Raw genomic sequence first — 16,399 nt, 5'->3', positions numbered from 1 at the left:
CTGGGGGGGGCATGGGCCACCCCCCCAAATAATTGAGCACCAGCTGCCACTGGTCATAATGTTAAAGAGACAAGGGCCTCGTCCCCACATCCTGTCCCTCAAAAGATGTATTGGTGTTTCTGGGTGACAACCTATCAGAGCCTGAAAGCCCCTTTTTAAAAAGAGGGCTCCAGATATCCAACCCCCCCCCCCCAGAAACATTTGTATGTTATAAATTAGTACCCCTCATTACTCTATTTCAGAGTAAACTGTAAATAAACACACAGACCCCTTTAAAAAGTAATTTCATTGAAAATAAAATACAGACACTACAACAAAAGTATTACTTTCACCTGTTGTAATCTGTGTCAATCATGACAACCCACCCCTTGCCGATCTTTATTTGATGCACTTATACCACTAAGAAACAGATTCCTGGAAATGTGGGAATGTAAACACAGCATGGAGCATCCTGGGAGACATGAGGTCATTGACAATATTTAGTCCTATAGATTTCAATAGGGTTTGTTATTCACTTCAAATTTGGCTAAATCCATACACATGAACAAATCAGCCCAGTGATGAGAAAGTCATGGAAGTACAATATGTCAGAATGAGTCCCTCTGAAAAACATTCAAGATACACCTCTCAATACAAACATTTTGGGCAGCATTTCAAAGCAACCAGATATTTTCCACATACCCCATCGGTACTGGTAGGACATTTACAATTGCTTTGTGTGCACATTGGAGTTTATTAATAAAGGCAAATACACTTTGCACTACAAGTGCACTTGGAAGTGCAGTCGCTGTAGATCTGTGGGGGACATTCAAGGAAAATAAAAAAACAACATGTTTGCTTATATATATTTGCTTGTCCATTGGATGATAAGATCAGCAGAGCTTCCCCTCATTTCAGAGTTTTCCCTCAGATCTACAGCGACTGCAGTGGATTTGTCTCTAGTAAATCAACCTCCGTGTGTCAAATACGTTGGCTTCCACATTTACAATAAGCTTGTTTCTTCTTGCTACCAATTCTGTATGCTTGAAAAAAAATGTTTTTTTCAGACATTACGTTTATACTCTACTTTTGTATACTTCTTCTTCAACCCCATTGCTATTGCTAGAGCTATACAATAAATTGTCTCGATGTCTATGTAAAATGATATTGCCTTCCCTTTAGCTTTGGGTTTTAGGATTGCCATAAAGGCTCAGATCTTTGTCAAAATAATCCTTAAATTCATAAAAATATCAGGACAATGTACATAACTGTTTTCACAAAACACAACTATGTCCTATACAAATTTCATTTTCAGCAATTACATTAAAGAGGAACTGCAGTCTGCTCACATAATTTGTAATAAAATCATCTTTGCCATTTTGAAGCTTCCTTACAACCACTTTGCATATTATTTTTTATATACTGTGATTCTGTACTTGGCAAATATGCTTCAGAAATCTCCCTCCACTGAGTCTGGCTGCAACCACTTTAACTGTGGGAAGTTGAAGCTTCTGCCTGCTCACTTCCTGGATTTACGGAGACACACAGAGGCACACCTCCAGCTCTGCAGCCCTGTAGCTCTGATTGGACCTCTTATGACTCATCCCACCTCCCTTCCTGGCAAACTCTGAGGAGAGTGAGAGAGAGAGAGCTGTGCATGATGTCATAAGCCTAGGATAATGACCAGACTAGAAACAGGAAGAGGGCTGTATAAGGTATTTACTGGCAGAAAAAAATATTTTACTAACTAAAGTTAAAACAACAAGGGCAGAGGATTTAATAGATGGAAAGTTGAAAAAATGAATGAAGGTCCACTTTATTATCTTGAGAATGTATTGATGAAACTGCACCTTCCAATAAAAAGGGACCGATGTTTTAATTTGTACTAGGGAAGGACCCATTACATCTAAAATGAAACATGATTTCTTTGTTAATTCTACTGAATAGGTAAATATACCATGATTTTTATTAAAAAAAAATTACTTTACAATCACTTTAATTGTGGTATCCTGTGAAATGATTTCAAAACACCATTTGCAGCATTTGCTACCCAGTCCCTGTGCTTTTTACATACACTTTATACCTGCACTATTTACCTTGTATGAATATGAACTCTGTATGTTGACTCAAGATTTAAAGCGAAAGTAAACCCGCTGACTTTTTTTTTTTACACCTGCAAGAGAAAAGGCATAATGAGCTAGTATGCACCTACTAGTCTACCTGTGTCATTTAAAATTGGTGTCTAGTAGCTTCTAACCCATCCTATTTCAACCAGGTTGCCTTGAGGTTTCTTCTTGCCTTGGCAAAATGCCTAAAAATCCCAAAATTGTATACAAGCTGGCGTGTGGATGAAGGCTGCCTAAAAAATGTTCGAAAAAACACTGTTCTAAACACACTCCTGACTTTTTTTTAGCAGGTGGCAATACGTCCATTAACCACTTAAGGACTGCCCCACACAGGTATACTAATATGGTACTGATTTTGTGCACAGGGTCTGGGGCACCCATCGCAGGCGTCCCACTCCCGCTGTGTTTGGACAATCAGCGAGTCCAACGGATGCGTTGTTTTCCCGGACCCACCGATCCTTGACAGGAGAAGCAGAACGGAGATCTGCCTATGTAAACAGGGCAGATTTTCGTTCTGTCAGAGAGGAAGATGGAGATCTTGTGTTTCTGCTAAGCAGAAACACAGATCTCTGTCTACCTCCAGTTAAGCCATCCCCCACGCAGTTAAAAAGCACTCTCTAGTAGCACACTTAACCCTTTCATTGCCCCCTTCCCTGCCAGTGTCATTAGTACAGTGAGAGTGCATTATTTAGCACTGATCATTGCATTAGTGTCACTGGTTCATAAAAAAGTGTCAACAGTGTCAGTTAGGGGCCCAATTTGGGAACAGTGTCGCAACGGACAGCACAATTGTCAGTTAAGTAGCGCAGTGCTGTATCGCAAAAAATTACCTAGTCAACTTTCTGTTTCAAGTGATTTGGAAGGGTGCAAAGACACACCCCCAAAGGCCTTACCCCCCACCCAAACACTATCTCCATTCTGTCCGTTTTTTTGGGCCCGGGGCAGGCCTAATGGGTGTTGCAGGTGGAACAGAGGGAGATCTATCTTATGTAATAGCAATGAAGTGTAAAAAAAAGTTTTAAAATTTAAAGTAATATATAATGCACATTAATGTAATGTACATGCACATATGTACAAAAGCATGTAGGGTGGGTGTGCCTGCATAGAAAAACAGCAATTAAATTACATATATTAGGTATCATTATGCTTGTTAGAGTGTGAGCAATAATTTTAGGACATTCACTTATGGTTAACTCTAAAATGATAGCCTGTAAAGACTTTTAAAGCATCACCTATGGGCAATTTTGGGTACTGAAGTTTTTTTTACTGTTTGTGCACACTTTTAAGGTTTGCAATGTTCATTAGAGATTTAATTTAAAAAAAAAGCGTATTTTCTATATTTTAGCAAAAAAATTCATTTTGTTTGGGTTCACTAAAATTGACTTGGTGCATTTTTTACTGAGATTTGGATTTGATAAACATTCAAGCTAATATCATGCAGCATTAAAAATTGCAACTACTACCTTTATATTCTCATGGTCTCTGCTTTTCAGAGAATATACCTTGTTTTTGGGTTTTAACTAATCTTCAGGCCTAAAATGTGGATTTTAACATGTGTGCAAAAAAAAAATGTAAAGTGGTTAATTAAGATTAGCATTATGTTAGCAATACATCATTTGCAAAAACACACCTATTTTAGATGAATGCAACGTCAATTATTAAAGTACATTCTCTGCCTCAAATGACTTGGTTCATGCACAGCAAAAAAAAATTGTTGAAATGTTAATAACTCTAGCATGCTAGTTATGCGTCTCTCAGAAAGTATTGATGCCATAGTAAACCAGACAACTGCCCTTTTTAGAAGAGGTTATCCATGGCAGCCTCTCAGTACAGGTTGCTTTTAAACTTAGCTATCACAATAGAGAAGTAAAAAAATTCTATGGCTGGTGATTGAACCGCCCTTCCTTTCAAAGAGAGGTAGAAAGAATATAAAGGTTTATGTGCCAATTGGGCACATTTTAGAAACACTGACTGTAGGGTAAACAGATATGTATACATTGGGGGTTATTTACAAAAACCAAATCCACTTTGCATTACAAGTGCAAACTACAAGTGCAAAGTGCCCTTGAAATTGCACTGAAAATATGAGGGGTAGATCTGAAATGAGCAAAAGGTCTGCTGATTTTATCTTACAATCGTGTGTAAGCTAAAATTCTGTTTTTTATTTTCCTTGCATGTCCCTCTCGGATCTACAGTGAATGCACTTCCAAGTGCACTTTCAGTGCAATTTCAAGTGCACTTTGCACTTGTAGTTTGCACTTGGATTTGCCTTTCGTAGATAACCCCCATAGTCGCATGGCACGTCACTTATATCTATATGTTGAAGTTGGCTGTCAGTATTAAAGTAAGGCTCAATCCTTCTTTACACCTGCCTATATTTAACGTAGAACCACTATGCACTACACAACTTAGGGTTCAATAGTTAGATGCACAAACAGAAGTACACTATTCCTAAGCCCCTGTACACACGGTCGGAAATTCTGCCAACCAAATCCGTCGGATTTTGCCCGACGGATTTAGTCCGACGGATTGTGTCCGAAACTGTTGCATACACACGGTCGGGCCAAGTTGGCGAAAAATCCGATCTTTCAGAACGTGATGACGTAATTTCGTTATGATGGGACTACATTCAGGCTAGTAGCCAATAGCTTTGATGTAGGAATTTGATCTGAGCATGCGTGGCACTTGGTCCGATCAAAATGCTATACACATGATCGGATTAGGTCCGACCTGCCCAGTTGGTCAGGAAATATTTCCGACATGTTGGAAAATTGGGTCGGACGGAGATTCGGACGGAATCAGTCCGATGCGTACCACACACAGTCGGATTATCTGACGACACTGTCCGATAAGACGCATTCCGACAGATTCTCCGACTGTGTGTACAGGGCTTAACAGTTGCTTTTAAAGTGGATTCTTTTGTTTTAGTTCTATAGTCTACTTTTACCAGTTTTGACAGGTACCAGCTCCCACTTCCAACTCAGTTCTTTCCCCCGCAGCCACCCCATTCACAAAGTGCGTTTCGTGCATGCACAGTAGGCAACTGGTTGGGAACCCACAAGTTTTCAGTGCTGGTTTGCCTTAGGCATGATGGTGGTGCCAGCACCCAATAGCCGATTAAAAAATCGGCTCGGGTGAGGACACCACTGTATTCCTGACAGGCAAGGGCTAATATTAAAAGTTCACAGCTACAGTATTTGTGCGGCTGACTTTTATTTTTTCTAAAGGAGCCTAGTGATCCTCTTTAAGTTACAGTATGTATTCATTTTTAAGGGTGATATGAACGCAATATTCTGTTTTACTTCTAAGAATCATAGCAGATGCTCATTGCAGGCCTACCAATGGCATACCGTAAAGCAAAATAAAGCCATGTTTGGGAGGTGAATAGCAATCAATCAAAAGATGGCCAGTGCAGTTTCATCTCTATTTTCATTATAGAAAGACCTGTGAAATGTTTTTCTTTGAAAACACATACTCATGCAGTTTCAGATTGGCCCTAACAAAAGCATGGTTCTTTAGTCTACAAAGAAGCTACTCCTTCCCTTTTACACAGGATTCATGACCTGTGCAGGAGAAAAAATGTAAGTGCTTCACATTAAAAAGAAAATTCAAAAGGTCTCTTGAAAGAAAGGAAAGTGTTCAAAGACAGTAGTTATCTCCTAAGGGAGGTAAAAAAACAAATCCCTACTGTGTAGAATACAGGCCCATTAGTTGGACATCAAACTATGTATGACAGTTCTTCCTGAAAGGCAAAACTGATAATACTTTCTATTTTTTATCATTTTCAAGAAAGTACCCTAAATCATGAAAGAGGACACGCCTGATATATTTGGCATTTATACGATATGTTGGCCCATATACTATACTTGCATCTTAAAAATTATAAAATCTTACTAGATATAAAATAGTATAACTGTGTTTCGTTTGGAATTAGATTTGTTTTAAAATAGCAGATATTTTAAACCTAGAAAAAGGTAAAGAATCTGTTTTATCCTTGCATCTACTTGCTTACTCAAAGTTAATCTAACAATGTGGTACCTGCAAAGATGCATAAACATACATATCTCTTGCTGATTGTACCACAGAACAGTGCTCTGCTGAACAATATTCCCTGAATGAAGTCTTCTGGTTCCGACACTTACAGGAGTGTCAATCTCCTGTGTCCTCCGCAGCCCTCAATGCTTGCTCCCACTGACCTACACAACATCACTACTGTATCCTGAGATAACTTGAAGGTCAGTGGGAGTAATCATTGAGTGCTTTGTGGATCAAAAGAGACTATAGCTAAAGTTTACTCTGCAGCGGAGTGGATATCTGCAGCAGGAAAGTTAAGAAAGGTAAGTATTATCATGTTTCTTTGCAGATATTACATTTTTAAACTCATTTTACAACAAACTAGATTCTTCCTCATTTTTATAATGGAAAGGAAATGCAAAGTTTTGAGTTAACCTTTGCCCTTTTGTAGAACCTTTCTTTTAAAATGATTAGTTGATCAAGAGAGCTGATATGGTATAAAATGTGCCTTTCTCCTGCAAAACTCAACCTTCGCTCCAAATCACTCACTTCCAGATTATTCATACTGTAATAAGAATTAAGGTGCTGCTAACCCACTGAAATATTATGTTCCTCACTTACTTTGCAAGAGTTTTTGCTCCTGGTATTTGGTGTAACTACAGGTTTGACAGCCAAACAGAATATGGGAACAGTGTAAGACACCAGTTTTTATATTATCTCTGCTTTGACCCAGTTTACTAAACAGATACTCCAAGATACAGTCTGGAAATTGCATCCCAGTTATCATTCTGGGCCTATTGTTCCAGGTATACCAATGTTCATGTAGGAGACAAGCTAAAGCCTCATACTCACGATCGGACTTTGTACATACGATCGGATTTTTGTACAAAGGGCGTCGGCCGAGAACTTGTATTGCATATACACGGCAGGACTTTTTCAGCCAACTTTCACCAAATCACGTGTTTTTTCTCCTCTTTACCGCCACCTTCAGTCAGCTTCTGTTTTATTGTCTGATCTTTTGCATTGGTTCTGAGCATGTGTGTTTGTACTTTGTACAAAAGTCCTATGGTTTTCTGTACACACGATCAGACTTTGCTCCATCAGACTTTTGTTGCCAGAAAGTTTGTCCATTCACACAGCCAACAAAAGTCTGATGAAAACCGAAAAAGTTTGTCCGATGGAGTGTACACACGATCAAATGTTGCCTTAAAACAGCTAATTTGCATTTTTGTTGTCAAAAAGTCTGATCGTGTGTATGGGCCTTAATACTCACTTGTTAAACCGAAATAATAGTAAAGACAGGTTTATGGCATCTCCTTGTGTGCAATCTACATCCGTCTACCTGCTTTGAACCCAAGGTCCCGTTGGATTTGTCACAGAGAGAGGGAGGCAATATGTTATAACTTAATCTTAAGCCAAATCTTTTTTATTTTTTTCTGAGATTTGCAGTAGTTAAAGGGTTTGTAAAGCCTAAACATTTTTTACCTTAATGCATCCCTTGCATTAAGGTAAAAAATGTTTAGTTGTCAGCATCGCCCCCTAAGTCCCCCTTTATTTATCTGAGACCTCATTTGACCCAAGGCCCTGCATGTCTACAGATCTTTTCTCCCCTCACTTCTGAATCTCACTGACTTTTCTAGGGCACCGGGAGCTATTGGCTCCCAGTGCTGTCAATCAAAGCCAATAACGAGGAAGTGGGGGGCAAGCCGAGTCCTGCTGCTTATGTCAAAGAAAGCGGCATAGAGACTCGAGCATGCACGAGTGCCCCCATGGAAAGCCACTGGCCAGAGAGGAGGGGCCAGGAGTGCTGTCAGGAGTCCAGAAAAGAGGAGGTTCCCGCCCCCGCTCTGTGTAATTCCATTGCACAGAATAGGTAAGTATAGACATGTTTGTTATTTATTTACTTATTTTATTTACCTTTACAACCCTTTTAAGAGCTTGAAATGCTATAGGGTTTTTACTGCTATCCAGGGTATTGTTAGAGAGCCTTCCCCTGACCTTCTGTCCTGCTGACAACATTTTACCAAACAGGAAGTGAGGGGTAATCTTTAACAGCAAGATGGGCAGAAATAAAAATGCTTTTTAAGTAGAGTAAGGAAAGGTTAAAACACCTGTTAGGCCTCTTTCACACAGCTGACTTCCCCCCAACTGCCCACCCAAAACCTAACATGGAAGGCAGCGGGGTTTGTACACATGTAGCAGCCAACTCTAAAAAGTGATCCACCATAGATCACTTCTCAGGAAGTGGTTAACAATGCCACCTGTGTGAAAAAAGACCTTAAAGTTTTAGGTTTCTACCTATTGTAGGTTTTCTCTCACTTCCTGCCTGACAATACATTGTCAATGGAATAGTAAGTGAGGGAAAATGTCTTGAATATAGCCTTTTTTTTGTGGATTGAAACACACTTTTAAGTCCAGTGAATGCATTGTCTCCGATCAGGCACCTATAAGACACTCGCTCTTATCTATATATATCAGAAGTAATTTCTGTGTCTGCCTGTCTGATTTATTGTTGCTTTGTTCTAAGAAATCTGATTTTCCTGGCTTCTAAACACACCTACCCGAGTCCTGCCAAAATAGAATGCTGTTAAGGCATTGAAGTGTTCAGTTTGAATAGGGGGATGACAGTGATACATGGCAAGTCATGTTCATAATAACAGAGAAAATAATTCAGGGAGACACACTTAATAAAAGTAATAATGAGCGACCTGTGATGTTTGCTTTTAGGCAGGACTTTTGATTTTAAATGTTCAAACTGACAGACAAGGTCACTTCAAGTGTTGTAACCAAAAGCAGCCAGTCAGCATTCATTCCTGCTTAAGTCAAAACAGTACAGTATATTACTACTTCCTTAATAGGCACAATAAAGTATTATCCAAGCCACAATGGAGTTGGCAACCAGGTGAAAATGCATCAGTCCATGTCTTTCCATTGGAACTTTTTACTCCTTATGATGAAATAAAGCAAAGATACTGCTGAATTTTCATCTGGTTGCCAATATTATTGTGAATTGGATGACTCCTGTTTTGGGCGTGTGGAAGCATCTTTCCTTAAAATAACGTCTCCTTTAATTACAATTTGTTTATGACAACTTTTGCCCTTAATATTTGTTCAAATTGCTAGTTGCATACCACCTAAAGCCCCATACACACTATCAGTTTTCTGCTGCGTTTTTCCTTCAGATTTACCAAAACCTTATAATATGGGGTCAAACCAAACTAATATCACAAGCCCAGAGGCTCTTGCACACTGCTGCCTGGAAATGGTCAGTTTTCAGGCATGCATGCATTTACTTTTATCTAAATGCAGCCCATTGTTGTCAATGTGCCTGTGCACACAGATGCCTAAACATATGCTGAGTATTGATCAGCAAAATGTCAGAAATGTCTGATTCTCATAGTGTGCAAAAGGGCCAAAAACACATTAATTACATTTGCAACTTTTTTTAATTGTGAAAGCCAAATACTAAATAACCATGTTTAAAATGTTATATGAACCTCTGAATCTATTAGTAAACCTCAGCTCCTGAAATTAACTTTTTAAGTTACTATTTCCCATAGCAAAACATCTATAACTAACCGTCATAATGAAAATAATGAAAAAGGGCATGTCATATACATTGATGCACACAGCCCTACTCACTAGCGAGCTCAAATATGTGCTCCCATAACAAGCGGCTTTCTATAAGCGAACACACAAAAGAGAAGGAGTGAAGAGCACTGGTGAGGGACCCCAGAAGAGGAGGCATGTGACAGATTAGTATAACCTCTTTATTATTTTAATTTAAAAATAAGGGTTTACAATCAGTTTAAGTTTTTATCATTTCATCACAAAGTTAGTACAGTATTTATCGGTGTATAACACGCACAGGCGTATAACACGCACCTTCATTTTAGAAGGGAACTTTCAGGAAAAAAACTTAGATTTTAAATAAAGAACTTTGAAGCAAAATAAGGGTCAGTGCCCACCAATGCACCCTCACCATTTCCCATCTGCAGCCTGATCAATGCCATCTGCAGCCTCACAATTGGTCATCAATGCAGCTTGCTCAATGCCCATCTGCAGCCTCATAATTGCCCATCACTGCCCATCTACAGCTTTACAATTGCTCATCAATGTAGCTTGATCAATGCCCATCTGCGGCCTCACAATTGCCCATGAATGTCCATCTACAGCCTCACAATTGCCCATCCATGCAGCTTGATCAATGCTCATCTGCAGCCTCACAATTGCTCATCAATGCAGCTTGATCAATGCCCATCTGCAGCCTCGCCATTGCCATCAAGGCAGCCCGATCAATGCACATATGCAGCCTCGCCATTGCTGAGAATGCAGCCTGATCAGCGCCTACCTGCAGCCTCACCTTAGATTACTGCTGCCTCGGAGGGGACAGGGAGGGGGCGCCGTCAGATTATATACAGCGAGAATCTCCTGTTTATTCAACAGCCTCTTTAATACAAAGTCCCGCCTCCTGGACTGGCTTCTATGATAGACAGAACACTGGTCCAATGTCTGCCCAGGAGACAGGACTTCCTATTACAAAGGCCGCTGAATAAACAGGAGATTCTTGCTGTATGTAATCTGACGGCTCTCTTCCCACCCCCCTCCCTGTTCCCTCCTAGGCAGCCCAAATTGCAGTATACTATTTGCCCCCGATTTTCAGGGTGAAAAAGTGTGAGTTATATGCCAATAAATACAGTATTTGACTAAGACAACCTATGGTGCTTGCATTTTTTTCAGGGTTAAGTATTTTGAGTCACCCTAGCGCCACCCCAAACCTCCCTGTAAAACACGACTTTACTCCAACCCCCCGTATATGAACACATCCCTCTACCAAACTTAGCCCAAAAATGTTAACCAAATGGAAATCATTATCATTATAATGTGCAAATGCACACTGAAAATTGTAATACGCCACAACTCCTGTATTTAATTTTTTTTCTTCAAAAACAGATTTTTGTTGGGAAAAGGCTGGAACATCTAATGGAAATCCATGTAAACTTAAAAAAATAAAAATAAAAAGAATATGTAATTTCCACGTAGATACAGTTCTTCATGGAATTTGAATCCATTACTTTTTCTCAACAGTAGTAAGGGCTAGAGCACCAAAATATGCTTCCATCGTCCATGGTCACAGCTGGCTTGCATTTTTAATTTGCTTTAGACAAAAAAGAAACACTAACATGCCTAGGTCCTGTACAGGGTAAATTAACGTATGCCTATCTGCTGTAAGTCTTGTGTCTAGACAAAGTGAATGAGCATTAACTTTTGTGTGATCATTAAGTCGATTCAGTTCGCATTGTGCGCTATATAAGTATTTCATTCATTCATTCATTAAAGCCCAACTCCAGGAAACATACAAAGTTCTCCCATTGCTATGATTAACTTCTTGTTTAATGTAGGGAACAGTAAAAGCACTTTTACTTACCCAATCCTCTGCTTCCTCAGCTCTGGTGGTGGTGGACTGTTCGTTGGTAGCCTGAAATCCAATACAGGGCTATGGACCCTGAATCAGTCTTGATGATGTCAGAAGACCTTAGACTACCAGAGCATGAGGGAGAAGAGGGTGCAGGGACAGGTCTAGCAGCACACAGCAGCAGATAACTGGGTAAGTAAATCTGTATGTCCAAATTCTCTAGACAGAAATGAGCAGTTAAATCTAATGCCCTGTACACATGGTCTTTCTGATGGAAAATGTGCGATCGGATCTTGTTGCCAGAAAATTGGATCTTGTTGTGGGCTCTGATTTTTTTCATTGGAAATTCCGATGAAAAAAGTTTGAGAGCTGGATCTAAAATTTTCCGACAACAAAATCCGATTGGACTTTTTCCGATGGTTTGTAGAGAATTCCGACAGACAAAGTGCCACGCATGCTCAGATTAAATTACGAGACCAAAGCTATTGGCTACTAGCCTCTACGTAGTCCTGTCGTACGCACCGTACATCACCTCGTTCCGAACGATCGGATTTTCTGACAACTTTGTCCGACCGTGTGTATACAACACAAGTTTCAGAATGCGTTGGAAAAAAATCTTACGGATTTTGTGGTCCGAATGTCCGACTGTGCGTACAGGGCATTACAGTCCACTGCAAGGGAGTACTTTTGGGTTTCCTGGAGTTCAGGTTTAAGTTCTGAAAAGCTAAATGTATAACAGTACTGAAATATTGTGCTCCTGTGCTAATTTGGAAGAAACTTGCTTGGTTTCATCTTAGAAACAACAGCTGTATATATTTGTATAGGGTAGGGAATGATAAAAAATAAAAAAACTCAATTTATTTTTTGCTGTATCCCATTGGAGAGATTTCCCTGCACTTTCTGTGCTAGATATGCAACAGGAAAATAGAGAAAAACTTTAGTGAGGTGAGATGTTCCTTAAGAAAGTGTCCCCATTGGAACACTTCCCTTCATCTTTTGTTCTTGTGACAACTTAAAGAATTTAAATTTCCCAACATACATTTTGTGTCAAATAGAGAGGGCAAATGTATTTAGTAAGAACAAAGACAGCAATAAAAAAAAACTTGAGAAGGGTTCTAATCCTTCACTACTTTATACAAAAACAAACTAAAAAAGTTTGACTCTACTGTAAGCTTTAAGAGGAAAGAACACATTAGGGTGTATTTAAAAAAAATAAAAAATAAGTCCAAAGCTATACATCCTGTAAAACTGGGAAAGTTCATTAATGCTGTGAAAATTCAGTAAAAATCAAATGTTATGAGGCTAATTTCTTTGCAGGGTAGGTGTTCTTCATTCCTAAGAGTAGCATGAATCATGAACATATCACATTATAACCACTGATAAGAGTTGACAATTATAGTAAAGAAGTATTTTTTTTTTTGTTTTAAATATATGGCTTAAATTACAGAATAAAATATGCAATATATACAGTATAATGTATTACATTTTAAATTAAAGAATAAAATATGCAATATAAACATATACACAGTATTATGATTACTATATATATATATATATATATATATATATATATATATATATATATATATATACAATATTATCTACATATTTTTAAAGTCGTTTTGAGAAGAGAATATGTGTTACTGTCATTTTTGGAATAATTCTGAGGACTGTGTAATTTCTTTCTGCTTTTTAGATGGTTAATAACCCCTTAGCAAACCAAGCAGCGGTAGCTGCTGCAGCGGCAGCTGCCATGGGCTCAATAGCGAGTTCGCAGGCCTTTGGAAATGCACTATCCAGTCTGCAAGGTGTTACTGGACAACTTGTTACAAACGCACAAGGACAGGTAATAAGCATAAATATTATACAGTATTTTTATAAATGTATTTTAGATTGCTTATTATTTGTATAGCCTTATCACAGCCCTTAATTTTAGTTTTCTTTCACTTTGTAAATCTATTGAATGTTTGTCTTTGCATTTTACCTGAAAAACAAGTGAGTTGATGTTGCCTATAAATGAAGTATAACACACTGTATTTGGAGTTCCAATGCCATAATTTAGCATAACTCTCTACAGTATGTCGGTAAATTGTCTAAAAAATATTCATATTTACCTGTCTAAAATCTTAATGTAGATACTCGTTCTCAGATATAGAACAAAACATGCATATACTCACAAATATTCACCAATAGACTGTTAAAACAATTTTCATTATCCAAAGGATTTTTCCATTACAGTAAGCATGGCGTTTAAAACCGTTTATTATGTTAGCAACATGGCCATCCATGGATCAACAACTGCAATTGCTAAAAAAAAGTAATTTCATGCAAATATAAGGAATGAAGAAGTGAGATTAGGTCCAGCCATTAGAAACTAAGATAGTATGTACACTTGGACATCCTTTATTTTTGGCAGGAAGGTTGGGGCACATAGTGTTCACACAGTCAGAAGCATGAAATATTATCTTTATAAGAAAAGTGCATGCTCCACAAGTTCATAGAAATGCTATTGCTCAGGCACGCAAATAAAATCGATGCCAAGTGCTTATGTGTAATTTGCATGTTTCCATTATTTTACAGTATGAGAAATTCCTGCTGAGGAGAGATAGTGAAAATGTGCTTTTTTACAGGGTAAAATGCTTAACTGGTTCCCAATCGCCTCACGTCTTTTTATGGAGGCAGAATGGCACCCCTCACCTAGTCAGTCCAATCCCCATAAAGTTAAAATGCACTGAGGGAACACGCATTTAACCCCTTGATCGCTCTTTAGTGTTAACTCCTTCTCTGCCAGTGACATTTATACAGAAATCAGTGCATATTTATAGCACTAATCGCTGAATAAAGATCAGTGGTCCCAAACATGTGTCAAAACTGTCCGATCTGTCCTTTGCAAAGTGGCAGTACCGCTAAAAACCACAGATCACCGCCATTTCTAGTAAAAAAAACAAAATAATAAAAATGCCATAAATCTTTCCCATAGTTTGTTGATGCTATAACTTTTGGGCAAACCAATCAATATATGCTTATTGAGAAATAAAAAATGAAAGCCAAAAATATGTAGAAGAATACATATCAGCCTAAACTGATGAAGACATTTAAAAAAATAAAATAATTTGGGAATATTTATTATAGCAAAAATGATTATTTATTTTTCAAAATTGTCGCTCTTTTTTTTGTTTATAGCGCAAAAATTAGAAACCGCAGAGGTGATCAAATATCACCAAAAGGAAGCTCTATTCGTGGGAAAAAAAGAATACACATTTTATTTGGGTACAGCATCGGTTGACCGCGCAATTGTCAGTTAAAACGACGCAGTGCCAAATTGTAAAAAGTGCTCTGGTCAGGAAGGAGGTAAAATCTTCTGGGGCTGAAGTGGTTAAAAAGGGATCCTAAAGCAGAACTAATGTTTTTTTTTTTTTTTTTAACAGTGCAAGCACCTTGATATTTCAAATTAAAAATAGTGTATGAACGCACACCTACAAGTCACTAATAAAAGAGTAAGGTACATTGGACGTATTTACAGCTGCTGATTTAGGCTTCAGACATTTTTTTCCTGCAGCCAATAAACTCTCCAGCATGTTATTCTATATGTCCATGCACACATAGGCTGTTATCAGCAGTTGTTGGCAGGGGCGATTAAGTAATTATGAAATCACTAGCCTCACATGGAAACACTCCGTTATTACCTCTGATTAATATTGAAGAACACACAATGGGCGTTATTTACTAACGGCAAATCCACTTTGCACTGCAAGAAGTGCAGTCACTGTAGATCTGAGGGGGACATGCAAGGACAATAAAAACAGCATTTTAGCTTGCACATGATTGGATGATAAAATCAGCAGAGCTTCCTCTCATTTCAGATCTACCCCTTAGATTTAGAGCGACTGCACTTCCAAGTGCACTTGCAGTGTAAAGTGGAGTTGCCTTTTCGTAAATAACCCCCAATGCTATATAGATAATGCAAAAGTTAACGTTGATTTGCAAGTATTATTGTGTGCCAATTTTTTTTTTTACTTGTAATGTCAGAATGTTTGCATTAAAAAAGATACTTACTGTTTTAAAGAGGTCAAGCTTGACCCCAATCTGAATTGAAAGGTCTATAAACAGAATATAGTGTCCTGTATGCAAATCTCCTTTTTTAATTATTCCTAATTTTTCTTAGACAATAATAAAGAGGTTCAGGGGTCCCTTGGAATCTTTACTCATGCATTAAATGTGAATTTAGTAGATGAACAAATCATAAACCTAACTCAGATTCTACTACAGAAAAAGATATGTTTTTAGAAATATCTCTTCTTCTTCATTTAATTCAAATAAAGGTTAAAATAAATCCTAAAGGGCGTTGTTGTTGACCTTAGTCAACCCCAAACCAATTGCCATTATCAACTGATCAAATTTACCATCTGTCCTGACTGACTTCTTATCCCATTAGAAAGCCATTCTATTTCAGTGGTCTTTTAGGGACATATAATCTCTATATGGTCAGTTATGTCTAACATGTTTAAGCACCAATGAGACACAACAGAGGATTGGGGTGGTAATGTGGGATAAGTCAGACCTCTTGTGCTTTGTAAAAAAAAAAACAGATAAATGGAATGCTATATTTATTTCCAGCTTAGACCAATTCTGACCTTTTCACAGATCCACTATTGTTGCTTTAACCCTTTTTTCTTGCACACGGTGCTAGAAAACATTCTACTCGGATAAGCATTTTGCAAGGTTTTCTTAAATATAGCTGTTTTAAACAACATGTGGCATTTATTGCTTACAAATAATACAGGGTTTCTCTAATTGTGTCTTAAATGCATACATTACGTTGATCATGATGTTTAAAACACTGCTGTTTGCTAGTTCAGATCTT

At 38.2% G+C, this 16,399-nt stretch overlaps 1 protein-coding gene across 1 annotated transcript in view; it reads left to right on the top strand.

Annotated features, from left to right (window-relative positions):
- The window catches only part of POU6F2 (POU class 6 homeobox 2), a 623,598-nt gene that overhangs the window by 530,728 nt on the left and 76,471 nt on the right, over positions 1-16,399 (top strand). Inside the window, exon 5 of the mRNA XM_077491628.1 lies at positions 13,232-13,381. Within this exon, the coding sequence (XP_077347754.1) occupies positions 13,232-13,381 (150 nt within the window). The remainder of the gene's footprint in view (positions 1-13,231; positions 13,382-16,399) is intronic.

This window comes from Lithobates pipiens, unplaced genomic scaffold (genome assembly GCF_037356315.1).
Source record: "Lithobates pipiens isolate NorthernLeopardFrog02 unplaced genomic scaffold, aLitPip1_a1.2 Scaffold_19, whole genome shotgun sequence".
Classification (NCBI taxonomy): Eukaryota; Metazoa; Chordata; class Amphibia; order Anura; family Ranidae; genus Lithobates; species Lithobates pipiens.
The sequence above is the reverse complement of the archived record's forward strand: the minus strand, read 5'-3'. Positions and strand labels throughout refer to the sequence as shown.